This window comes from Alligator mississippiensis, chromosome 1 (genome assembly GCF_030867095.1).
Source record: "Alligator mississippiensis isolate rAllMis1 chromosome 1, rAllMis1, whole genome shotgun sequence".
Classification (NCBI taxonomy): Eukaryota; Metazoa; Chordata; order Crocodylia; family Alligatoridae; genus Alligator; species Alligator mississippiensis.
Genome location: NC_081824.1, coordinates 482,481,883 through 482,507,714, shown reverse-complemented (window position 1 = coordinate 482,507,714; position 25,832 = coordinate 482,481,883). Strand labels below are relative to the sequence as shown.

The 25,832-nt window shown below is 47.2% G+C and overlaps 2 protein-coding genes and 1 pseudogene across 2 annotated transcripts; all 3 read right to left on the bottom strand.

Moving 5' to 3' along the window:
- Positions 1-2,688: 2,688 nt before the first annotated feature.
- Positions 2,689-3,729, bottom strand: LOC102564711 (olfactory receptor 52R1). Its single transcript, XM_006259093.4, has one exon. It carries the CDS (start codon positions 3,677-3,679, stop codon positions 2,732-2,734), a length of 948 nt encoding a protein of 315 aa, XP_006259155.3. The 5' UTR covers positions 3,680-3,729; the 3' UTR covers positions 2,689-2,731.
- A 10,047-nt stretch (positions 3,730-13,776) lies between these two features.
- Positions 13,777-14,724, bottom strand: LOC132250345 (olfactory receptor 52R1-like). The gene has a single exon (XM_059727018.1). It carries the CDS (start codon positions 14,722-14,724, stop codon positions 13,777-13,779), a length of 948 nt encoding a protein of 315 aa, XP_059583001.1.
- Positions 14,725-24,770: 10,046 nt separating this feature from the next.
- On the bottom strand, positions 24,771-25,717 carry LOC102575021 (olfactory receptor 52R1-like; annotated as a pseudogene).
- Between the last annotated feature and the right edge of the window lie 115 nt (positions 25,718-25,832).

Here is a 25,832-nt window from a genome sequence, read left to right as displayed (position 1 = left end):
CTGGTCATAGAAAGAGACTAGATTGGTCAGGCATGATCTGCCCGCCACAAACCCGTGCTGGTTTCCCCTCAGCATAATTTGCCCTGCCGGGCTCTCACAAATGTGAGCCTTGATAATTTTTTTTGTATATATATATATATATATATATATATATATATATATATATACAAAAAAATATACATATAGTTGTAGTTGTTACTGTTTGTTGTTTGTGTAGTTGTTACTGGTTGTTGTTTTAGATATGAGAAATAACCCCAAAGTAGCAAAGTTACAAATATCCCCATCTTGGGGAAGCTTAGATCTACATTTCTTTTCTTGGTCTATGTATGTTAGAATGGACTGAACCAAAATCCGGGGCTGAAATAGATCTGTAAAGTAGGTGTCTTAACTCTCCATCATTGACCTAGCTCTAATATACACTGAGACCAACTATTGCTACCCTAAGGGCATGTCTAAATGTTGCCATATAGTGATGTTGTTACTGCACCGTGTTTTAGTACTTTCTTGGTACACATCTTGGTAACCGCCCATACTGTGCCATACTGGCAGCACACGGGAAGACATCCGTGCTTCATTGAAGTAGTGGTGCACTAGAAGCAGGGACCACGCCACTGTAGTGATGTAGTTAGCGATCACGTGTAGACCTATGTGCATGCCATATGGTGATTACTACATGACCATCACACACCATATGTTGATGTAGTGCCTTGCTACATCACTGTAGGGCAACATGAAGATGCCCCCTAAGTGACTCTTGACAAGGCAGTAAATATAAGTCTTAAAATGCTATTGGGTTGAATTTGTTGTCATTTCAATGGTGTGAATCTGTAATGAATGTATCAAATTCTGGTTAAAGCACTCCCCCTTGTCTCAAGTAACCAAACTCAATACTTCAGGATTCAATTTCTGCCTCTCCCACAGACTCTGCGTGTGATTTGGGCAAGAGGCCTGGCCTCATCAGAGCGAGCCTTTAAAGTGCAGATAGCAAAATGTCCTTCTTCTTTCCCTTGGGTGGTCATGTTGGACAGGAAGCTCTCTATGCAGGCACTGACTCCTTTATGTATTTGGACAGAGTCCAGCATGCTTGGGACCTCTAGGAACAATTAATACCTGCAACTATATAGGGTACCCACCCCCTCTTCCTGCTTGATGAGCAGTCCACACCAAGTAGTCTCATGGATTCCTTTGGTGATTTAATGTATTGAGAAATGTGAGTATATACATGAAACCTCGCATATGCCACCTGGTGACAATTACAAGAAATCATTCCCAATCACTCTGCTGCAAAGTAACCAGGGTGCACACATTAGGATTAATAGAGTGGCCCAGTTCAGCAGGCAATGAAACCAGTTCTAGGTATTGAATACGATAGACAGGGATGCAGCCTCTGAATACAAAAGTAACACCCACACACACGTGTGCTGTTTATGGCAGAGCATGTGCCTTTGTTTCTCGTGCATTTTTATTTTGTATTTATCTTTTTGTTTCTTTATTTCCTTTGGCCTGTTGCTAAAAACACAAGAAACATATATTCTGGTCATGTGGACAAAAAGGCCCCTATTGTACTGGACATGTGTACTGTGATCCTCTGTACATGGAAGGCTAGGGCCTTAGATCTGCAAAGATATGTAAAATCAACTGGCCTGATTGGCTTTTCAGACAGATTAGTTAAGAGAGAAACTAGAACATGGGACTCCCTGACTGGACAAAGCCAAGATGGTGTCATATGTAGGGATATAAGGGGAGATAAACTCGTTTGGGGAGAAGGAGACACTGCGGGGCTGCTGAAGAGTGAAGTCTCCTCTGAGGGAGAAGGAATTTGCAGCTTAATCCTGCAAGCTTCGGGTTGGGATTGAGGACTGTAACCTTCTGCTCCCAGGGGAGCTGTGTGACCCAGACTGCCTGCAGCTCAGACCTAGAAGGTAGGCCTGGCTTTCCCCCTTTGTTTCTTTTGAAGGTCCTTTTCTCCAGCCAAGCTGAGTGGTTGGGCTAGTTGTAGCCAGGAATAAACCTGTCTCCCTTTTGAGTTTGTCCAGCTGTTTCTGTTTCAGCAGGCTATGTATCAGAGGCGCAGGAAGTTATGGAGACTGATTGGTTGGCCCAGTCCAACATCTGATTACATGGACGACTGGTGCCAAGTTAGTCAGGGGGGGCACGTGACCCCACTGCTACCAGTCCTGCTGACTGGGGAGGGCAGATCCATCTGTAGCCGATCTCGCTGCCCAGGGGCAGGAGGATCCCCCCTGTGGAGCATCTTGCTGCCCAGGGAAACCCCTGAAGCCAGTCAGGGGGTGCACCGATGCTCTCAGGGGGTGCACGTGCAACCCGTGCATCCCCTATGCATCGCCACTCACTGATTAGAACAGTTCCAGGTACCAGATCCCATAGGGTGCAGACTCTGAATACAGTTGCCCTAAACCTCTGCAATGGGAGCGAGGCATGGAGTGGAAAGCTCTGGCTATGCCTTGTTTGGCCTCTCTTCAGCATCCATAATCTGCCACTGGGCTAGATGGGAAATGCACTGGGCCATGTGGACCTATGGTTTGACCCATCAAATGGTCACTTTTAAAGAGGAAAGAACAGTTTTAAAGAGCTCCGTTATACAACGGCCCGGGGGAATCCCATACACAGACAAGGAGTTTCTCCTGAAACAGAGAACACAACAGCGGCACGCAGACACTGCGGTGAGTACAGACGTCAGCACCCCATCTGCAAGACCCTCCACCCTGGCTCAAATCCCTCTCAGCTGGAAGAGATGGATCACCCTGTCCTGGATCTGCCTGGTTCTTATCCCATACACAATGGGGTTCAGCATGGGGGGTAGCAGGAGATAGAGGTTAGCCACCATGATGTGAAGGTGGTGTGGGATGTGGTGGCCAAATCGGTGGGTCAGGAGGGTGAAGAGGGCTGGGAAATAGAACGCCAGGATGACACAGGTGTGGGAAGCACAGGTGCTGACGGCTTTGAGACGGGCCTCGGTGGATGGGAGCCTCATGACTGTCCTCAAGATCATGGCATAGGATACAGAGATCACAAGCACATCAAAGCCCACCACCATGAAAGCCACAAATAGGCCATATGTGATGTTGACACTGACATTCCCACAAACCAGCTTTATCACAGCCATGTGCTCGCAGTAGGAGTGGGAGATGAGGCGGTGCCCACAGAAGGGAAGCTGTCTGGCAAGAATGGAGACGGGGCTCACCAAGAGGACCCCACGTGTCAGCACAAGGCTTCCTATTGCCATTGTCACTGGGATGGAGAGGATGCTGGAGTGTCGGAGAGGGTAGCAGATCGCAATGAAGCGGTCCAGTGCCATGGCCATGAGAACGCCCGACTCCACCGTTGAGAAGGCATGGACAAAGAACATCTGAGTGAGGCAGGCATGGAAACCAATTTCCCTGGAGTCCAGCCAGAAGATGCCTAGCATTTTGGGCAGGGTAGAGGTGGACAGGACCACATCGGTGATAGCCAGCATGGCCAGGAAAAGGTACATGGGCTCATGCAAACTCGGTTCTGTCTTTATAATGAAGAAGATGATGATGTTTCCCACCACAGCAATGGCATACATAATGCAGAAAGGGAAGGCGATCCAGAACTGGGTGGCCTCCAGGCCCGGGATCCCAACCAGGAGGAAGGCAGCAGGGTGTGAGAGAGTACTGGCATTCAGCATTGACATGACATGCTGTTCATCTCCAGCCTGGGCTGAAAGGTCTTTCTTTCCGTGGGAAGAAGCGTCCCAGAACCTGTAAGCCCCAAGTCAATTAGCAGGAAACATGAGAGGAAGTGAATCACTGAAGAGAGAATCAAGTTCCTTTCTTGTAAATACAGCTTCATTCTCAGGACAGTGATTTACACACAGTCACAGGAACTAAAGGTGACAAAGACCCATTGTCAATCAAACACTGTTAGACATATCAAAGCATTCAGAGTTTAATCAGCTTTTCACCCACGTAAATTAAGAGGAGTTTTGCCCTTCATTTTAGCAGAAGCAGTCAGGCAAGGGCTGTGGATTTTTTGCAAACCTCATCCTATCGATATGTTGCTAGTATTTTATCATTGTCTTTAGTCCATTTCCCTTGGCCAGCTGAGATTTTTTGATTATGGAACATTTTATTGACTTTCAAAGTCAGTGGTACTTCTATTTTCCCCTTTCTTATTTCTGTCTCATTTCACCCTGTAATACCCTTCAACATTGCATTAAATGATGCCTCTCCTTGGAGAGAAAGAAAAAGAAATGACAACATAAATTGAAATCAGGAGAACTGTGAGTGCATGATTAAGTTGGTCAAAGGCCTAGCCTGGCCCCTTGGGCTAGTGTGGCTAAGGCTCACCAGTTCCTGTAGCTAATTGGCACAAACAGCAATGCTATGCCCAACGTTATTTCCAACCACAGAACCTGAAATCAGACAAACCACGAGTGCAACATGAAGTTGGTCAATGCCAGGCCCAACAGCCATGTGTGTGTAAAGCTCACAGTGATGTGGCCAGCATCACATGACGGGGCTCCTGAGGCAGCTCTCGGAGACCATAAAAGCTAAGGAGGTGGTAGTCATGGGGGACCTAAACTACCCAGACATCTGCTGGGAGATGCAGACAGCAAAGTCCCACCATTCATGCACGTTCCTATCCTGTGTACAGGACCTCCACCTGACACAGGAGGTACACGGTCCCACTAGGGGGAATGCCTTGCTGGATCTGGTACTGGCAACGGGGGATGATATGGTAGAGGACCTACAGATCGGTAGCCATCTGGGGGACAGTGATCACCTAATAATAGAATTCTTCATAAGATGTCGAGTGGGTAAGGTAACTAGTAGGGTGAAAGTGCTAGACTTTAGGAAAGCTGATTGCAATGAACTCAGGCAATAAGCAAGGACGCACTGCAGAGTACGAGTTTTGAAGTGATGGGAGCCCAAGAAGCGTGGCTGTGCCTTAAGGAAATGATCCTTTGGGCACAAAGAGAGACAATCCCGATGCAAGGAAAAAGAGGGAAAGGGGCCAGGAGGCTTCCTTGGCTGACCAGAGAAATCCAGGGCAGACTAAGGGCCAAAAGGGGAGCACATAAAAAGTGGAAACAGAGAGAGATCACCAAAGACGAATATACCTCCTCTGCTCGCACTAGTAGGGAGGCAGTTAGATGGGCCAAAGCTACCATGGAGCTGAGGACGGTATCCCAAGTAAAGGACAACAAGAAATTGTTTTTTAGATATACAGGGAGTAAAAGGAAGGCCCAGGGAGGAATAGGACCCCTGCTAAATGGGTAGAAGCAATTGGTGATGGACAGAGGGGACAAAGCTGAACTCCTCAACGAGTTCTTTGCCTCAGTGTTCCTGAGCGAGGGGCAAGACAAGTCTCTCACTGGGGTTGTAGAGGCAGCAGCAAGGTGCCAGACTGCCATGCGTAGCCCCTGAGATGGTGCAGAGTCACTTGGAAGAACTGGATGCCTTTAAGTCGGCAGGCCCGGATGAGCTCCATCTGAGGGTGCAGAAGACACTGGCCGACGTCATTGCACAGCCACTGGCGGGAATATTTGAATGCTCGTGGCACATGGACCAAGTCCCGGAGGACTGGAAAAGGGCCAATGTGGGCCCCATTTTCAAGAAGGGGAGGAAGGAGGACCCGGGCAACTACAGGCCAGTCAGTCTCACCTCCATCCTGTGCAAAATCTTTGAAAAAAATTATCAAGGCTCACATTTGCGAGAGCCCGGCAGGACAAATTATGCTGAGGGGAAACCAGCACGGGTTTGTAGCAGGCAGATCGTGCCTGTCTAATCTAGTCTCCTTTTATGACCAGGTTAGGAAATGCCTGGAAGCAGGAGGAGGGGTGGATGTCGTATACTTAGACTTCAGGAAGGCCTTCAATACGGTATCCCACCCCATACTGGTCAACAAGTTAAGAGGTTGTTACTTGGATGACTAAACAGGCCGGTGGGTAGCAAATTGTCTAGAAGGTCACACCCAGAGAGTCGTGGTGGATGGGTCGGTTTCGACCTGGAAGGCTGTGGGCAGTGGGGTCCCGCAGGGCTCGGTCCTTGGACCAATACTCTTCAATGTCTTCATCAGCAACTTGGATGAGGGAGTGAAGTGTACTCTGTCCGAGTTTGCAGATGACACAAAGCTGTGGGGAGAAGTGGACACTCCGGAGGGCAGGGAACAGCTACAAGCAGACCTGGATAGGCTGGACAAGTGGGCAGAAAACAACAGAATGCAATTCAACAAGGAGAAATGCAAAGTGCTGCACCTAGGGAGGAAGAATTTCCAGCATACGTACTGCCTAGGGAATGACCTGCTGGGTAGCACGAAAGCGGAAAGGGATCTCCGACTCCTAGTGGACTCCATGATGAACATGAGCCGGCAGTGTGACAAAGCCATCAGAAAAGCTAATGCCACTTTATCGTGCATCAGCAGATGCATGATGAACAGATCCAAAGAGGTGATACTTGCCCTCTATCGGGCACTGGTCAGACCGCAGTTGGAGTACTGCGTGCAGTTCTGGGCACCACACATCAAAAAGGATGAGGATAACCTGGAGAGGGTCCAGAGAAGGGCCACTCGTATGGTTAAGGGCCTGCAGACCAAGCCCTACGAGGAGAGACTAGAGAAACTGGACCTTTTCAGCCTCCGCAAGAGAAGGTTGAGAGGCGACCTTGTGGCTGCCTATAAGTTCATCACGGGGGCACAGAAGGGAATTGGTGAGGTTTTATTCACCAAGGTGCCCCGGGGGTTACGAGAAATAATGGCCACAAGCTAGCAGAGAGCAGATTTAGATTGGACATTAGGAAGAACTTCTTCACAGTTCGAGTGGCCAAGGTGTGGAACGGGCTCCCAAGGGAGGTGGTGCTCTCCCCTATCCTGGGTGTCTTCAAGGGGAGGTTAGATGAGTATCTACCTGAGGTCATCTAGACCCAGCACTCTTTCCTGCCTATGCAGGGGGTCGGACTCGATGATCTGTTGAGGTCCCTTCCGACCCTAACATCTATGAATCTATGGATCTATGACCTTCAGCCACCATTGACTCTCCTTCCCAAATGACTAGACACAAATGTACAGCCAGGACTTTGGTGCAAGTCCAGAGCAAAGCTCAACCCTATGCATTGAACCCATGGCCAAACCTCTTACCTGTTTTGTCACCACCCTAAAAAGTATATAAGCCAACAGTGTCCCTATGAGCCAATAGTGGCCAGCACTTCTACTACACTGCTACATCCCCCTTCCCTTCCCCTGTCCCCCAACAGCCTGTCCCTCACCCCCTGATGCCTCAATTTCCTTTGTCACTGACTGGCTTCCTTGCTTGCATTGCGTGCCAGGCCAGCCTCTGGCTTCTTTACTATTTCTTCCATCCAGGACCATGAGACAAACCAACTGCATGTACTTCCTCAGCTTAACAAAGGGTTTTTCAACCCAAAAGCTTCCTAAGATATATATTTTTTTAAATATCGCTATTTATATAATAAACATATAGACATAAAAACACAAGATAAGCCATCATCACACAGCATGAGCAATATCTTATACCCAACACAACACAACACAACATTTTTAGTTCTTGCTGTTAATTCCTTTATAAAAGAAAGGCTCCGTGACATTTCTGTGTGGGTACCTTTGATGCTGCTGCTGATGCTACTGGTGTAGAGCCAGGTAAGTTATTTTTGTCCTGCCATCTGTTGTACAGAGGCCCCAGTACCAGTGACGGCACACCTTAACACACACAGAGTGCCAGCCACCCACATCACAAATTTTGCCTGTTAGCAGCCAGAGGTGCAGGGCCCCAGAGCCCAGACTCCTCCTGCACCTATCTCCTTGACAGCTGGCAGGCTTCGAGGCTGCAGCAGGGGCTAACACACTAGCAGTTTTCACCCTGCTGCACCTTAACACACACACAGTGTCACCCATGTCATGAGTTTTGCTTGTCAGCAGCTTGAGGTGCAGTTTCCCAGAAACTGCTCCAGTGGATGCCACTCCTGCAGTTTTCACCCCACTGTGAATTAATACAAACACATGACATGAGTTTTGCTTTCAAGAATTTGAGGTGCATTTTCCCTGAAACCCCTACACCTATCTCCTTGAGACTTGGTAGACTTCATGCTAAGAGCAGACACTACCAGCTCTGCAAGTTTCATCAGAATCAGACAAAAAACAACACAGGGATTTCACTGATTCCCCATTATATCCTATGGCCAAATCTCTGAATTGTCTCCAAAGCTTTGGAGACGATTCAGGCAAATTGAAGCTGAAAACTGATTCAGAGCTCCAAATCAAATAACTGGCATCCAAATAGGCCAAATCAGAACCTAAATCGAATAGTCCCCTATTTGCACAGGCCTACTACACATGCATTAATGTGCTTTAAGAAATCATGCCTACATTTGGTAGCTGCATTTGCCACCAGATAGAAGAGTGGTGTCTACTGGTTAGACAGAGCACACATTCATCTTTTGGCTGCTTCTGCCTTTTTTAAATCCAGTTTGTGTGCTGAACTTCTGTTCTCTTATGAGTATGGACTGGTTTCTGATCATTTATACTGGTAAAAGGGTAATATCTGTACCTCACAGGGTTTAGCAAACATGGCTTGGTCATTTAGAAGTGAAATGTCATGCAATTAGCCAGCATATTGTTTTCTATAGCAGAGACCATATTGCTACTTTACTTAGTCTATCAGGTGCAAATCTACCCTGCCTTCTCCTTGCCTGAAGCCATCAGCATGGAACAAAGCCAGCCTGGTTTAAACTTAGCCCTAGTGCACGCTTCAATCAGCTGCACAAACCCCACCTAGAACAAAGTACCGTGCACACAGTTGGCAACATACAGTCAAGCTGTCCGCCTTGTTCTGTGCCATAGGCATATAGCCCTCCAGCCTCGATCTCTGTGCACACCTTCATTAAGCAATTTATCTACTGTAGGGCTGGGAAAACAGCCAATTGGCCGGTCAAGTATTGCCAATTGATCAGTCAATTTACCGCATATTTTTGACTGTTCAAAAATAGTAGAAAATTTACACCCCCACAAAACAAACAACCCCCCCAGCCCTATATTTTTTGTAGTTTTGTTTCAAGAAATATAATGTATTGCTTTTTGACATATATTAATTTTAAAAAGTGTTCTTTTTTGTGGTTTTGGGGGAGTGTATTTGCATTTTTTGTTTTTTCTTACAAGTTTGGACTAATATTTGGCCAATGAATTGACTGAAATTCATTAGACTGGTCAAATACCCAACCCTGATATCCTGAACAGATGGAAGATGCCCTTCCCCTTCTGCCTCTCATGTTGTGCTTGTGTAGTGCTTGTGGTTGTGTTTCCATGAAGTGCATGCAATACGTGTGTGTGTGTGTGTGTGTGTGTGTGTGTGTGAAAGGAGTTTGTAGAAATGCTCCTGATCAGCGTTTTCCTCCAAGGAAAAAATCAACAGCTCCTGCTATTGTAAAAGAAAAGCCAAAGAGCTGCCCTGAACCCAGACAACTCACCTGTGTCCTGGTGCAGCAGGAGTGAGGACTCCCTGCCTGGGATATGCACGGGGATCAGCCACTCCGAGCAGGGAATATTTATGCTGCCTCCCAGTGAAGCCCAGAGCCAGCTGGGACCAACTATGCTCAGATGTGCCTGTCTTGCCTCCTGCCTCCAGCCTCTATTAACCCTTTCAGTGCTAGGGACTTTCATCCTGCCATTCCTTGCCTCGATTTTTCTCCAGAGGGGTAATTTGAGGGAAGTCTCTTGCAGTCTCATAATAAAGGACTGTATCAGAAGGCCTGCATAAGGAGGCTGTTTAAGATGCCAAGAGGAACTTGAATTCATGCATCTCCTACATAATAATTATGCTTTTGGTGATAAATAGGTTAACTAGAGCTTTTTAATTCATGGGCTGGCCAAAGAAGGGCGGGTGAAATGCCCATTCTCTTGCTAATTTCCTCTCTCAGCTGTTTTCTGACAGCTGAAGTACACGACTGGGGGAAGACTCCAGTGCTTCCCCAAGGCTGGGATTGACAACAAGCAAGCTGTGCTCATATTACCTGCGTGGACTGGTGTGACAAGGGCTGAACACGTGTTCCCTAAAACCATCTGGAGATACCCCTCGCTCCTGACATGAAAAATCCTACCCTAGCCATGCAACCTTGGCACTGCTTCGTCTTGGGGACTAACGCATTTTAATTGCAGGTAACAAATCCTTAGTGTCACTGCAACATGGCCCTTAGACTCCTTAGGTCCCAGGGAGGAATTCAGATCCCGAATTTAGACATCTGAAATCTCTCTGTGACACAATCATAGAAGACTAAGGGCTGGAGGGGACCTCATTCATCGAGTCCAGCCCTCTGCCCTGGGCGGGAATACTGCTGACATCAAATGATCCCAGCAAAAGATGTCCATCCAGTCTCCTCTTTACGACTTCCAAAGTTGCGCTCTGCACCACCTCCCTGAGCAGTCTAGTCCAGATTCTGGTCACCCTTTCCATGAAGAAGTTCTTCCTTACATCCAACCTGAAACCATCCTCTAATGGTTTATGTCCACTGCTCCTTGTCCTCCCCTGGGGCATCCTAGCGAACAGTATATTTCCCAGCTCCTGATATTCATATCTTTCACACTTGGAGATGGCCACCAAGTCCCCCCTCAGTCTTCTCTTGCCCAGGCTTAACAGCCCCACATCCCTTAGTATTTCCTCATAAAGTTTGTCCTGTAGTTCCTTCATCATACTTGTGGCCCTTCTCTGGACCCTTTCAGGTATCTCTATGTTTTTGGTGTTTTTGGGTTTTTTTTAAGTGCAGCACCCAGGCCTGGACACAGGACTCCACCTGTATTCTCACCGGCATTGAGTAGAGAGGAAATGTCACTTCCTTAGCGCTGCTCACAACCCATTGACAAATGCATCCCAGTGTGCTCTTAGCTCTGCTGACTACAGTGTTGTACTGGCGGCTCATGTTGAACCATAACCCCAAGGTCCCTTTCAGTCATCGTGTTGGCCAGTACATCTCCAACTAACCTACCTTTATTTAGCTGGCTAGTTCTCCCCAGAGGAAGCACTCTGCATTTATCTTCATTGAACTGCATTGTTAAGCTTCACGCACCTTTCAGCTTCTTCAGGTGCATGTAGATCCTATCATCTAGTGGGACCGCTTTTCCCCATAACTTACTATTGTCCACAGACTTGGGCAGTGTACCTTCCATGTCCACATCTAAATTGTGGATAAAGATGTTGAGCAGCCTGGGGTCAGGAACCAAGCCGTGCGGGATACTACTGATCACCGCCTGCCAGGACGATGCAGACCCGACCCACTGTCTGGATTTGACCACTTAGCCAATTCCCAACCAGCCCAACCACAGACTTTGCCAGCCCACAATCTGTTTTGTTTTTTATATACCTGTGTAGTTGTTACTGGTTGCTGTTCTAGATATGAGAAATAAACTTAAAGCAACTTCTCAGATTCAGATATCTCCCCGGCTTGGGGAAGCTTTAATCTACAGTTCCTTTTTTTGGCCTATGTATGCTAAAATAGACTGAACCAGAATCCTGGGTTAAATCTGTAATTCGGTGTCTTAACTGTCTGTCCCAGACACAGCTCTAACGCCATGACCAGCTCTTGCTACTCTAAGAGATTTTTGAAAAGGCTATATACATGAGTCTCCAAATGTTATTGGGTTGGATTAGTTCTCATTGTGCTGGTGTAAATCTGGAATGACTCTATTGCAGTCCACAGCATCATTCCTATTATCTCATTGCTATGATTTTTGATTACTGGGAAATATCTATTGTTAGTGTCACCAGCTGTCAGATGGGAGGTTTCTACTAAGAGGGCTGGAGAGAAAGTAGAGGACAGAAGCAGACCCTGTCTGAAATGCCTGGGGACAACACAGATGGGCACCCGCCCCGAACCCTAGCATTGCCATGTCTCTGGAGCAGGAAACCATATTTTTGTTCCATATTCAAACAGTGATCTACAGCCTGACGTCCTGTTTCAGGAATCGACTAATCATCCTCATAACAACAGTGCTAATGATGATGATGATGATGATGATGATGATTATGTGACTCATCATCCTTCTAACAACAGTACCAATGATGATGATGATGATGATGGGAACAGCTAGCAGTTGGAGCAGAAGGTTGATTTTCTAGTTAAGACAATCACCCAGGACTCAGGAACCTGAAGTCACTATTTTAGGATTCAATTCCTGCCTCTGCCACAACGCACATGAGAGACTTGGGAAAGAGACCTAGTCTCGCCAGACCAAGGCTTTAATGTGCTAATAGCAAAACATCATTCTTCCTTTCTTTGGGTGGTCCTTCTTGGACAGGAAGCTCTCCAGGAAGGCACTGACTCCTTTCTTTATTTGGAGAGAATCCAGTATCCTTGGGATCTTTAGAATAAATTAATGACATTAAATATATAGTGGTCCCTGCTGGATGGGCAGCCCGCACCGCGAGTTCACATGGATTCCTTTGGTTGTTCAATGAATTGAGAATTATGACTACATGCTGTGACAGCTGAAATTATGTCTGTGTGATAAAGGTGCTTGCTGAGGGCCCTATGAAGATTAGACTAAGTGTTTTTCTGTATTTTTTTACATATTAAGCTAGATGTTGTTGCTAAACACCTAATTAAAATCTAAGATGTAGTGAGGCCTTGTATAAAGTAAAGCCTCGTAAATTTAGCAAAGCCTTGAAGTATTAAGGCCCTGTGGCGTATTTAAAATTATCTTATCAAAGCAATGCAAGGCTTGTACTGCTAATTGGTCAGTCTAAGGACAATTGAACTAAAATTAATTTGACTGGTTGTAAGTTATCAAAACCGTTCAGAAGCTTTAATTTGGCTAGAATATCTGGAAACCATTCAGAAGGAAGATAGAGGTCTGTGAAAAGGATTAGTTAGCTTTTGCCTGGATCAGTGGGCCCGTGGACATCGAGGAGCCCAAGGGCTGCATTCCAGGGTCCTTCCCGGTAGCCCTTTTGACAGTGTCGTTCAGGAACGCCTGATATTGCTGACCTTTGAAGAAGGAGAAGCTTGCTGTGTATCAGGTAATTGAGGGGACTGCCGATAAGGTGCCGACGTGAATTGCTTTGTCTGTCATTTTTTGTCTTGTTACTACGCGTAGTTGTGTTTTAGTTAAGTCAATAAATCTTTCCTACCCTTCTACCCCTGACCACACTCTCAGTCCTGAACCCTCCACAAGCGGCTGGGACACATGCATACATCATTGTGCTGCAAAATTACTACGGTACACATATTAGCACTGAAAAGTAAAGCACACACTTGAATGCACGCCTTCACAAACAGTCCACCTGCACACACGAACACACACATGAACAAACATCCTAACAATCATCAAAATACTAGAACTACGGGACACACGTGAAAGGGTAGCAGGTTTAATACTAGGAAGATGAGCTTATTCTTCATGCCAGTGTGTCAAATTCAGTACGATGTGAAATTGCGGAGTCAATTGGGTGTTCCAGTTCAAGAGGCTGGGCTTTGGAGTGCAGTAGATTAGACCAGTTCTCTGTACTGAATATGACATGGGAGTGCATACTCTGAATACAAATATCCTGAACCTTTGCAATGGGACAGTGGCACAGAGTAGAAAACTCTGGATATGCCCTATTTGGACTCCTGTTGCACATGCAAACTCTGCCACTGAGCTAGATGGGCAATGGTGTGACCCAGTGAATTTTCATTCTTATGAAGGGCAAGGCAGTTTTAAAGAGCTCCATGAAACAATGACCCTGGTAAGTAGTGACACTAAGATGCCATTTGTCAACCCCCCCATACCTTCCCCCACCAGCCCGGTTCAGATCCCTTTTGGGTGGAACAGACGAATAACCCTGCCCTGGATCTCCTTGGTTCTCACCCCATACACGATAGGGTTCAGCATTGGGGGCACCAGGAGGTAGAGATTGGCCACCATGATGTGAACGTGGTGCGGGATGTGGTGGCCAAAGCGGTGGGTGAGAAAGGTGAAGAGGCCGGGGATGTAGAATGCCAAGAGGATGCAGGTGTGAGAAGCGCAGGTGCTAACAGCTTTGACACGGGCCTCAGTGGATGGGAGCCTCATGACTGTCCGCAAGATCATGGCATAGGACACAGAGATTACGAGCACATCAAAGCCCACCACCACAAAAGCCACAAGTAGGCCATACACAACGTTGGTTCTGGCGTCTCCACACGCCAGCTTCACCACAGCCATGTGCTCGCAGTACGAGTGGGAGATGAGGCGATGCCCGCAGAAGGGAAGCCGGCTGGTTAGGATGCAGAAGGGGCTTATCAAGAGGACCCCACGTGTCAGCACGAGGCTTCCTATTGTCTTGGTCATGGGGATGGAGAGGATGCTGGAGTGCCAGAGTGGGTAGCGGATAGCAATGTAGCGGTCCAGTGCCATGGCCATGAGAACGCCTGACTCCACTGATGAGAAGGTGTGAATAAAGAACATCTGAGTAAGGCAGGCATGGAAACCAATCTCCCTGGAGTCCAGCCAGAAGACACCCAGCATTTTGGGTACTGTGGAAGTGGACAGGACCAAGTCAGTGATGGCCAGCATGGCCAGGAAAAGGTACATGGGCTCATGCAAGCTCGGCTCGGTCTTTATAATGAAGGAGACAATGACATTTCCCACCATGGCAATGACATACATGATGCAGAAAGGGAAGGCGATCCAGAACTGGGTTGCCTCCAGGCCCGGGATCCCAACCAGGAGGAAGGCAGCAGGGTGGAAGGGAGTACTGGCATTCAGCATTGACATGACAGGCTGTTCATCTCCAGCGTGGGCTGAAAGGGCTCTCGTTCCCTTGCAACAACCATCACCTCACCTGGAAGCACCAAGTCAATTAGTTAGAAACATGCAAAGAAATGAATCGCTCAAGACAGGATCAGGTACCTCAATTTGAAATCCAGCCCTGTTCTCAGGACAGCAACTTACACAAAGTCACAGGAAGTAAAGGTATGAAAGACCCATAGGCATTCATATTATATGGGTATTTCAAAGTATTCAGAGATGAATTGACACTTGCCCAAGTAAATTAACAGGGATTTTGCCATTGGTTTTAGCAGAAGCAGCAAGGCAAGGGCTGAGGGATTTTTGCAAATCTCATCCTAGAAATGCAATGTAGAGTTGTAGATATTGTCATGTGAAGGACAGAGCCATTTCCCTTGGCCCACTCACATTTATTCTTTATAGATCATATTGCTGCCTTTCAAAGTCAGTGGCACTTCTATTTTCCTTACCACAGTCTCGTTCCTCCCCTTACAGCCATCAATGCTCAATTCAACATCACCTGTCCTTGGAAAGAAGGAAAAATAGAAATGCCAACAGAACCTGAATACAGGAGAATGACGAGTGCCTCATGAAGTTGGTCCGAGGTCTGACCTGGCCAATGTGGAACCTTGGGCTAGTGTGGCTAAGGCTCACCAGTTCCTGTAGCCAATGTCACAAACACAGTGCTATGACCATTATTACCACCAGGATCAGAACAGGAAATCAGGCAAACCACGAGTGCACCATGAAGTTGGTCAAAGCCACAGCCATGTGGCTTGTTGGTTTAGTGTGGCTAAGGCCCCCAGTCATGTGACTAGCATTGCCTACAGCCACCACTGACTCCTTCTCTAAAATGACTAGATACTCGTTTATAGCCCGAACTTTGGTATAAGTCCAGAGTCAAAGCTCATCTATATCTGTTGGACCCATGGCCAAACTTCTTATCTGTTTTGCCAACATACCCCAAAGCATGTGGTAGATATGGTGGTAGATACCCATCATGGTAGATGGGTCGGTTTTGACCTGGAAGGGTGTGGGCAGTGGGGTCCCGCAGGGCTCGGTCTTTGGACCGATACTCTTTAATGTCTTCATCAGTGACTTGGACGAGGGAGTGAAATGTACTCTGTCCAAGTTTGCAGATGACACAAAGCTATGGGGAGAAGTGGACACGCCGGAGGGCAGGGAACAGCTGCAAGCAGACCTGGACAGGTTGGACAAGGGGGCAGAAAACAACAGAATGCAGTTCAACAAGGAGAAATGCAAAGTGCTGCACCTAGGGAGGAAAAATGTCCAGCACACCTACTGCCTAGGGAATGACCTGCTGGGTGGCACAGAGGTGGAAAGGGATCTTGGAGTCCTAGTGGACTCCAAGATGAACACGAGTCGGCAGTGTGACGAAGCCATCAGAAAAGCCAATGGCACTTTATCGTGCATCAGCAGATGCATGATGAATAGGTCCAAGGAGGTGATACTTCCCCTCTATCGGGCACTGGTCAGACCGCAGTTGGAGTTCTGCGTGCAATTCTGGGCCCCGCAATTCAAGAAGGATGCGGATAACCTGGAGAGGGTCCAGAGAAGGGCCACTCATATGGTTAAGGGCCTGCAGACCAAGCCCTACGAGGAGAGACTAGAGAAACTGGACCTTTTGAGCCTCCGCAAGAGAAGGTTGAGAGGCGACCTTGTGGCTGCCTATAAGTTCATCACGGGGGCACAGAAGGGAATTGGTGAGTATTTATTCACCAAGGCACCCCCGGGGGTTACAAGAAGTAATGGCCACAAGCTAGCAGAGAGCAGATTTAGATTGGACATTAGGAAGAACTTCTTTACAAGTCGAGTGGCCAAGGTCTGGAACGGGCTTCCAAGGGAGGTGGTGCTCTCCCCTACCCTGGGGGTCTTCAAGTGGAGGTTAGATGAGTATCTAGCTGGGGTCATCTAGACCCGCACTCTTTCCTGCAAATGCAGGGGGTCAGACTCGATGATCTATTGAGGTCCCTTCCAACCCTAACATCTATGAATCTATGAATCATATGAGCCAGCAGTGTGCCCTTGTGAATAAGGATAATGGCATCCTGGGCTGCCTTGGTGTGAGGGACGTGATTCTTTCCGTGTATTTGGCATTGGTGAGGCTATATCTGAAGTCTTGTGTACAGTTTTGGGCCCCCGCTAAAGAAAGAATGGGGACACATTGGAGAGATTCCAGTGGAGGGCAACAAAAATGGTTCAGGGGCTGGGGACTTGACTGGTGAGTAGAGGCCAATGGAACTGGGCTTAGTCTGGAGAGGAGAAGACTGAGGGGAGATTTGAGAGCCACGTTCAACTCCCTGCAGGAGGGTTGCAAAGAGGATGGAGCTGGGCTGTCCTAGGTGGGGGCAGATGACAGGACAAGGAACAGTGGGCTCCAGCTGGAGCAAGGGAAGTTGAGGTTGGATGTTAGGAAAAAAACTCCTTGACTAGGATGGTCATAAAATAGTGGAACAGCAATGCATAGAGGTTGTGGACTTTCCACCCTTGGAGGTTTTGAAGACCCGGCTAGATAAAACCTTGGCTGGGATGATGTACTTGGGGCTGGACCAGCTTGGAGCAGGGGGTTGGACTACATGTGACCTCCTGAGGTCCCTTCCAACCTTTCTATTCTATGATGCAGCATAAATCCTACCTGGGACTGCAGGCTGACAGCTGTCAGACTTGCGTGGGGAGAGACAACATACACACAAGCCTGTGAGCTGCACAAGCATCAGGCGTGATGCTGAACACCCCTTGGTGTTTTCCACAGCTCTCAGTATAAGATCCATAATTGTTTGCACATAAGGTACAAGGTTTGTTCTGACATCATCATCTTCATGGGAGCATTGCACATCACTGAATCAGCTCCCTTCTTCAAACTAGGGGTGGGTATTTGATCAGTCAAATAAAGTTTGGTCTACTGACTGGTGAATTATCAATTAAAACTTGTAAAAACTTGTTAACAGGTGCAAATAATACACAGAAAAAGCAGAATTATTCCTATACGAAATGTATGGAAAACAAGGAAAGATCGTATTTTTGCCATGAAAACTACCGAAGAAATGTTTTTTTGGTTACATTATTTAAATCTCTGAAGGTCATAAAATATGCAGTCAATTGCCAATATTTAACTGGTAAATTAATTGGCTTCCCAACCTTTTTCAAGCTGTTTGTTTAACCCTTGGATCTCCAGGTCCCTACTTCAGACCCTTATGACTTTGGATACTGCAGTGCTAGTTGTTGTCTGAACTAGATCGTTGGCAGAAAACTGGAGACATGCTTCCTGTGGGTTCAACATGCATTCAGGTATCATTAGTGCAACACTGGGGAACCAGAAATCCCGGACCCCGTCCTTGCCACCAGACAAAAGAGTGGTCTGTACTGGTTAGACACAGGTGAACAGAGCACATATTTGCCCTTTGATGGAGAGCTGAAATCTTAGACACGGCTCTGCCTTTTTTAATCCCATCTGTGTGTATCAAACTTCTGTTCTCTTATGGGTATAGACTGGTTCCCAGTCATGTATACTGGTAAAAGTGTAATATCTACCTGGTGGTGTTACCAGACTTGACATGGTCGTTTAGAAGTGCATTGTTGACCACATTGCTGCTTTACTTAGTTTATCAGGTGTAAATTTGCCCTGCCTTCTATTTGGCTGAAGCCATCAACATGGGACAAAGCCAGCCTGGTTTACACTTCGCCCTAGTACACACTTCAATCAGCCGCACAACCCCTATGTGGAACAAAGTACTGTGCACACAGTTGGAAACACAGAGTCAAGCTGTTCCTGCAAACAGCCACCCAGATATCTCCACACCAACTTGCAGCAAAACCACCCATTAATGCCACTATACCTCTGAAGCCATGCTGCCACCCTTTTTTAAAGTTGCCCGGCAAATTCTCCCAGTGAGCTTCCCCTCTACAACCTTAGGCAACCAAATCTAGCCCCACACCCTGCTCACAGCAGGACAAGCCCCAATTTGGTCACCCCAGCCAAGGCTTCATCTAGCCAAGTCTTCAAAACCTCCAAGGATGGAGACTCCACCACCTCTCTGGGTAACCTGTTCCAGTGTTTTACTACCCTCCTCCTGAGAAAGTTGGTTTTTTCCTAATATCTAAGCACAACTTCCCTGGCTGCAACTTGCAATATCTGGGTCTCTGCCATAAGCATCTGTTTGATTGGTGCCTGAGGCACAAACTACTTGCCTGGGTGTTTGCAACTGCATGTTATGTACTCGGTTTCAGATGGGCTTGTAGTGTCTAATTGCAGTGTGAGCCTTTGCTTTAGTCTCATGGCTTGGGCTCTAGAGCCTTATAAAAGACAGCTCCTTGTGAAGAGAAGAGTTTGCAACCTTTCTGAGGGGCAGGGTTATGCTCCAGTAACATGCTTTCAAATTCCAGACAGAAAAATTAAAAGTAAGAAAGGCCAATGTACAGTAGGGAAGATAAACCGAATGGAAGTGGATGGAATAGGAGCTAAGAGAATAGGCAGGAACTTTGCAGAGATGGATCTGGGTGCTTTGGTATGTCATAGATTCAACGTAATCAGCAGGATTTTGCAATGGAAATAAAAAGGTTAAAGGCATATGTCAGAGTGTTGTGCAAGCCACAGGAAGTGGTAGGACCCACGCCTGGCAGCTGCTTGGCTGGTGTCTTGTGTCCAGCTCTGGACAGTGAGCTTTAAGACCCAGAGAAAATGCAGAGATCAGACATGAGCAATAAGATCGTAAAAGGGCTGGAATGTATCATGAAAGAAAAATATGGGAGGACTTGGAGTTGCCTGACTCGAAGAAAAGGATAGTAAGGGGGGACTTGAGAGTGGTTTACAAACCTTTAAAAAGCTGCTACACAAGAGGAAAACCCTTGTTCCCCTGAACCAGAGTGTGGACACATGGCAATAGGCTTAACCTGCAGAAAAGTAAAGGACTGTAAGAAGAAAAACATTCTAAACCTTGTAGGAAGCTGGCATCCATCCTTCAGGAAAGATGTTATGTTCTGCATGGACAGACCTGACCATTATGTTATAGCTGCTCTTGGCCTCCTTGACGAGGACGTGCAAAACCAAAGGTCTAGGCTCAGATGGTGACTAATGGGCTCTGGAAAAAAGTGAAAACCTCTCCCCAAAGGGGCTGGTTTTGGACCCTTGCTGCCCTTTCTGCATTCGCTGGTGTCTCCTTCAAGCACCAGGGCAAACCCAGCTAGCTCCCAGTGCTTGGCTCTTGCCATTGAAGCGGGGTGTCTTGACTGCGCTGTGCTGGTGCTCCTGTTGGTGCCTTGAAACCTCTGGAGCTCCTGGCTCCTCCTCCCTTCAGGCCCCAAAATATCACCAAAAATGGAGCCAGGTGGAGAAGAGCTGTGTGTGCTGGGGATGGAGATGGCTGGGTTGCCTTTCTCTGTGCCATGGGTCATATAGCCCTCTGGCCTGGACCTCTGAGCTAACAATCAAGATGTAATTTATCTGCTGTAGGGTTGGGGAGCCAGTCAATCGGACAGTTAAATATTGTCAATTCATTGGTCTATTGACTGCATATTTTTTGACCAGACAAAAATCAAAGCAGATTTACAAACAGACCAGCAAAAAAACTCACCCTATATTTTTTGTAGTTTTAGATGTCATTTTAGATATGTTTTTTTTTTTTTGCCTCTCTGTGTGTGTGCATGTCTGTGCATGTGCATGTGTGTAGTTTGTAGTACTCCTGATCAGTGTTCTCCTTTAAATACCAAGTCAACAGTGTAAAAGAAATGCCAAAGAGCTGCCCTGAACCCAGACAACTCACCTGTGTCCTGGTGCAGCAGGAGTGAGGACGCCCTGCCTGGGATATGCTCGGGGATCAGCCACTCCGAGCAGGGAATATTTATGTTGCGTCCACGTGAAGCCCCGAGCCAGCTGGGAACGACTATGCCCAGATGTGCCTGTCTTGCCTCCTGCCTCCAGCCTCAATTAACCCTTTCAGTGCTAGGGACTTGCATCCTGCCATTCCTTCCCTCGATTTTTCTCCAGAGGGGTAATTTGAGGGAAGTCTCTTGCCGACACATAATAAAAGACTGTATCAGAAGGCCTGCACAAGGACGCTGTTTAAGATGGCAAGGGGAACTTGAATTCATGCATCTCCTACATAATAATTATGATTAGAGTGATAAATTGGTTAAGAAGCAATTTTTAATTCATGGGCTGGCCAAAGAAGGATGGGTTAAATGCCCATCCTCTCGCTAATTTCTGCTCTCAGCTGTTTTCTGACAGCTGAAGTGCACGACTGGGGGAAGACTCCAGTGCTTCCCCAAGGCTGGGATTGACAACCGGCAAGCTGTGCTCATACTACCCCCATGGAGTGGTCTGACAAGGGCTGAACACGTGTTCCCTAACACCATCTGGAGATACCCCTTGCTCCACGCTTGTAAAGTCCTACCCTTGCCATGCAACGTTGGCACTGCTTCATCTTGGGGATGCTTGCATTTTAACTGCAGGTAATGCATCCTCAGTGTCACTGCAACATGGCCCTTAGACTCCCTAGCATCCAGGGAGGAACTCAGATCACGAATTTAGACGTCTGAAATCTCTCTGTGACACAATAATGGAAGACTAAGGGCTGGAGGGGAGCTCGAAAGATCATCAAGTCCAATCCACTGCCCCAGGCAGGAATACTGCTGACATCAAATGATCCCAGAAAAAGGTGTATGTCAAGTCTGCTCTTGAAGACATCCAAGGCTGGACACTGCACCACCTCCCTGGGCAGTCTAGTCCAGATTCTGGTCAGCCTTACCATGAACAAGTTCTTTCTTACATCCAACCTGAAACCGTCCTCTAATGGTTTATGTCCACTGCTCCTTGTCCTCCCCTGGGGCATCCCAGCTTACAGTTTATCTCCCAGCTCCCTTACACACTTGGAGATGGCCACCATGTCCCTCCTCAGTCTTCTCTTGTGCAGGCTGAAATATCACACATCCCTTAGTATTTTGTCATAAAGTTTGTCCTCTAGGCCCTTCATCGTTCTTGTGGGCCTTCTCTGGACCCTTTCAAGTATCTCTACTTTTTTTAGGGCTTTTTTTTTTTTTTAAGTGCAGCACCCAGACCTGGACAAAGGACTCCACCTGTATTCTCACCGGCGTTGAGTAGAGAAGAAATATCTTTCCTTAGCACTGCTCACGACACATTGCCTAATACATCCCAGTGTGCTCTTAGCTCTGCTGACTACAGTGTTGTACTGGCGGCTCATGTTCATCCTGTGATCAGCCATAACCCCGAGGTCCCTTTCAGTCATCGTGTTGGCCAGGACATCTCCTCCTGACTGACCTTCATGTTGCTGGCTACTTCTCCCCAGATGAAGCACTGCATTTATCCTCATTGAACTGCATCCAGTTAAGCTCCACCCACCTTTCCAGCTTGTTCAGGTGCACTTGGATCGGTATCCTGTCCCCTAGTGTGACCGCTTTTCCCCATAACTTACTATTGTCCACAGATTTGGGCAGTGCACCTTCCATGTCCACATCTAAATTGTGGATAAAGATGTTGAGCAGCCTGGGGTCAGGAACCAAGCCGTGCGGGATACTACTGACCACCGCCTGCCAGGACGATGCAGACCCAACCCACTCTCTGGATTTGACCACTTAGCCAATTCCCAACCAGCCCAACCACAGACTTTGCCAGCCCACAGTATGTTTTGTTTTTTATATACCTGTGTAGCTGTTACTGGTTGCTGTTCTAGATATGAGAAATAAACTTAAAGCAACTTCTCAGATTCAGATATCTCCCCGGCTTGGGGAAGCTTTAATCTACAGTTCCTTTTTTTGGCCTATGTATGCTAAAATAGACTGAACCAGAATCCTGGGTTAAATCTGTAATTCGGTGTCTTAACTGTCTGTCCCAGACACAGCTCTAACGCCATGACCAGCTCTTGCTACTCTAAGAGATTTTTGAAAAGGTTATATACATGAGTCTCCAAATGTTATTGGGTTGGATTAGTTCTCATTGTGCTGGTGTAAATCTGGAATGACTCTATTGCAGTCCACAGCATCATTCCTATTATCTCATTGCTATGATTTTTGATTACTGGGAATTATCTATTGGCAGTGTCACCAGCTGTCAGATGGGAGGTTTCTATCAAGAGGTCTGGACATAAAGGAGGGAACATAATTAGTCCCTGTCTGAAATGCCTGGGGACCACACAGATGGGCACCAGCCCTGAACCCTAACTTTGCCATGTCTCTGGAGCAAGAAACCTTCTTTTTGTTCCATATTCAAACAGTGATCTACAGCCTGAGGTCCTGGTTCAAGAATAGAGTCATCATCCTTCTAACAACAGTACCAATGATGATGATGATGATGATGGGAACAGCTAGCAGTTGGAGCAGAAGGTTGATTTTCTAGTTAAGACAATCCCCCAGGACTCAGGAACCTGAAGTCACTATTTTAGGATTCAATTCCTGCCCCTGCCACAGCCCCCATGAGAGACTTGGGAAAGAGGCCTAGGCTTGCCAGACCAAGGCTTTAATGTGCTGATAGCAAAACATCATTCTTCCTTTCTTTGGGTGGTCCTTCTTGGACAGGAAGCTCTCCAGGCAAGCACTGACTCCTTTCTGTATTTGGAGAGAATCCAGCATGCTTGGGACCTCTAGAAACAATTCATGACTTTAAATATATAGTGGTCCCTGCTTGATGGGCAGCCCACAACGCTGGGTCTCATGGCTTCCTTTGGTTGTTCAATGAATTGAGAAATATGACAAAATGCTGTGACAGCTGAAATTATGTCTGCGTGATAAAGGTGCTTGCTGATGGCACTTTGAAGATTAGACAAAGTGTTTTTTCTGTATTTGTTTAGATATTAAGCTATATGTTGTAGCTAAAAACCTAATTCAGTCTAAGATGTAGTTGGGCCTTGTATAAAGTAAGGCCTAGTAAATTTAGCAAAGCCTTGAAGTAGTTAGGCCCTATGGTGTATTTAAAATTACCTTGTGAAATGAATGCATGGTTTGTACTGTTAATTGGTCAGTCTAAGGAAAGTTGAACTAAAAGAAATCTGAGTGGTTGTACGTTATCAAAACCAATCCGAAGCTTTAAATTGGCTGAAATATATGGAAACCATTCAGAAGGAAGACAGAGCTCTGTGAAAAGGATTAGTTAGCTGTTGCCTGGATCAGTGGGCCCGTGGATCTCGAGGAGCCCAAGGACTGCATTCCAGGGTGCTTCCTGGTACCCCTTTGGACAGTGTCATTCAGGAAAGCCTGACTTCGCTGAACTTTGTGGAAAGAGAAGCTTGCTGTGTATCAGGCAATTGAGGGGACTGCTGATAAGATGTCGATGTAAATTGCTTTTATTTGTCATTGTTTGTCTTGTTACTACGCGTAGTTGTGTTTTAGTTAAGTCAATAAATGTTTCTTACCTTTCCACCCCCGACCATACTCTCAATCAGGAACCCTCTGTAGGTGGCTGGGCCACATGCATACATCATTGGGCTGCAAAGTAACTAGGGTGCACATATTAGCACTGAAATGGCATGCACACACTTGAATGCATGCCTTCACAAACAGTCCCACTGCACACATGAACACACACGAACAAACATCCTAACAATTGTCAAAATTGCACATCACTACGGGACACACATTAAAGGATAGCAGGTTTAATACTAGCAAGATGAGCTTATACTTCACAACAGTGTGTCAAACTCAGTGCTATGGAAAGTTTGCGGAAGATATTTGGGTGGCCCAGTTCAGGAGGCTGGGCTCTGGGGTCCAGTAGATTAGACCACTTCCTGGTACTGAATATGAGACGGGAGTGCAGAATATGAATAAAAATATCCTAAACCTTTGCAATGGCACAAGGGCACAGAGTGGAAAACTGTGGATATGCCCTATTTGGCCTTCCCTTCCGCATGCAAACTCTGCCACTGAGCTAGATGGGCAATGGCCTGACCCAGTGAATGCTCGTTCTTATGGAGGGCAGGGCAGTTTTGAAGAGCTCCATGAAACAATGACCCTGGTAAGTAGTGACACTATGATGCCATTTTTCAACCCCCCACCCCACCCAGCCTGATTCAGACCCATTTTGGGTGGAACAGACGGTTCACCCTGTCCCAGATCTGCTTGGTTCTCACCCCATACACGATAGGGTTCAACACTGGGGGCACGAGGAGGTACAGATTGGCCACCATGGTGTGAACATGGTGTGGGATGTTGTGGCCAAATTGGTGGGTGAGGAAGGTGAAGAGGACTGGGACATACAACGCCAGGATGACACAGGTGTGGGAAGTGCAGGTGCTGACGGCTTTGAGACGGGCCTCGGTGGATGGGAGCCTCATGACTGTCCGTAAGATCATGGAATAGGAAACAGAGATCACGAGCACATCAAAGCCTCCCACCAAGAAAGCCACAAATAGGCCATACACATCGTTGGCTCTGGCATCTCCACACACCAGCTTCACCACAGGCATATGCTCGCAGTACGAGTGAGAGATTAGGCGATGCGCGCAGAAGGGAAGCTGGCTGGTGAGGACGGAGAAGGGGCTTATCAAGAGGACCCCACGTGTCAGCACGAGGCTGCCTATTTTTTAGTCACGGGGATAGAGAGGATGCTGGAGTGTCGGAGAGGGTAGTGGCTAGCAATGTAGCAGTCCAGCGCCATGGCCATGAGAACGCCCGACTCCACTGACGAGATGGTGTGAATAAAGAACATCTAAGCGAGGCAGGCATGGAAACCAATCTCCCTGGAGTCCAGCCAGAAGACGCCCAGCATTTTGGGTACAGTGGAAGTGGTCAGGACCAGGTCCGTGATGGCCAGCATGGCCAGGAAAAGGTACATGGGCTCATGCAAGCTCGGCTCGGTCTTTATAATGAAGGAGACAATGACATTTCCCACCATGGCAATGACATACATGATGCAGAAAGGGAAGGTGATCCAGAACTGGGTTGCCTCCAGGCCCAGGATCCCAACCAGGAGGAAGGCAGCAGGGTGGAAGGAAGTACTGGCATTCAGCATTGACATGACAGGCTGTTCATCTCCAGCCTGGGCTGAAAGGGCTCTTGTTCCCCGGCAACAACCATCACCTCACTTGGGAGCACCAAGTCAATTAGTCAGAAACATGCAACAAAAGAATTCC

Bases quoted from the DNA above. Each gene is read 5' to 3' on its own strand.
- LOC102564711 (XM_006259093.4), bottom strand. From the start codon at position 3,679: ATGTCAATGCTGAATGCCAGTACTCTCTCACACCCTGCTGCCTTCCTC.
- LOC132250345 (XM_059727018.1), bottom strand. From the start codon at position 14,724: ATGTCAATGCTGAATGCCAGTACTCCCTTCCACCCTGCTGCCTTCCTC.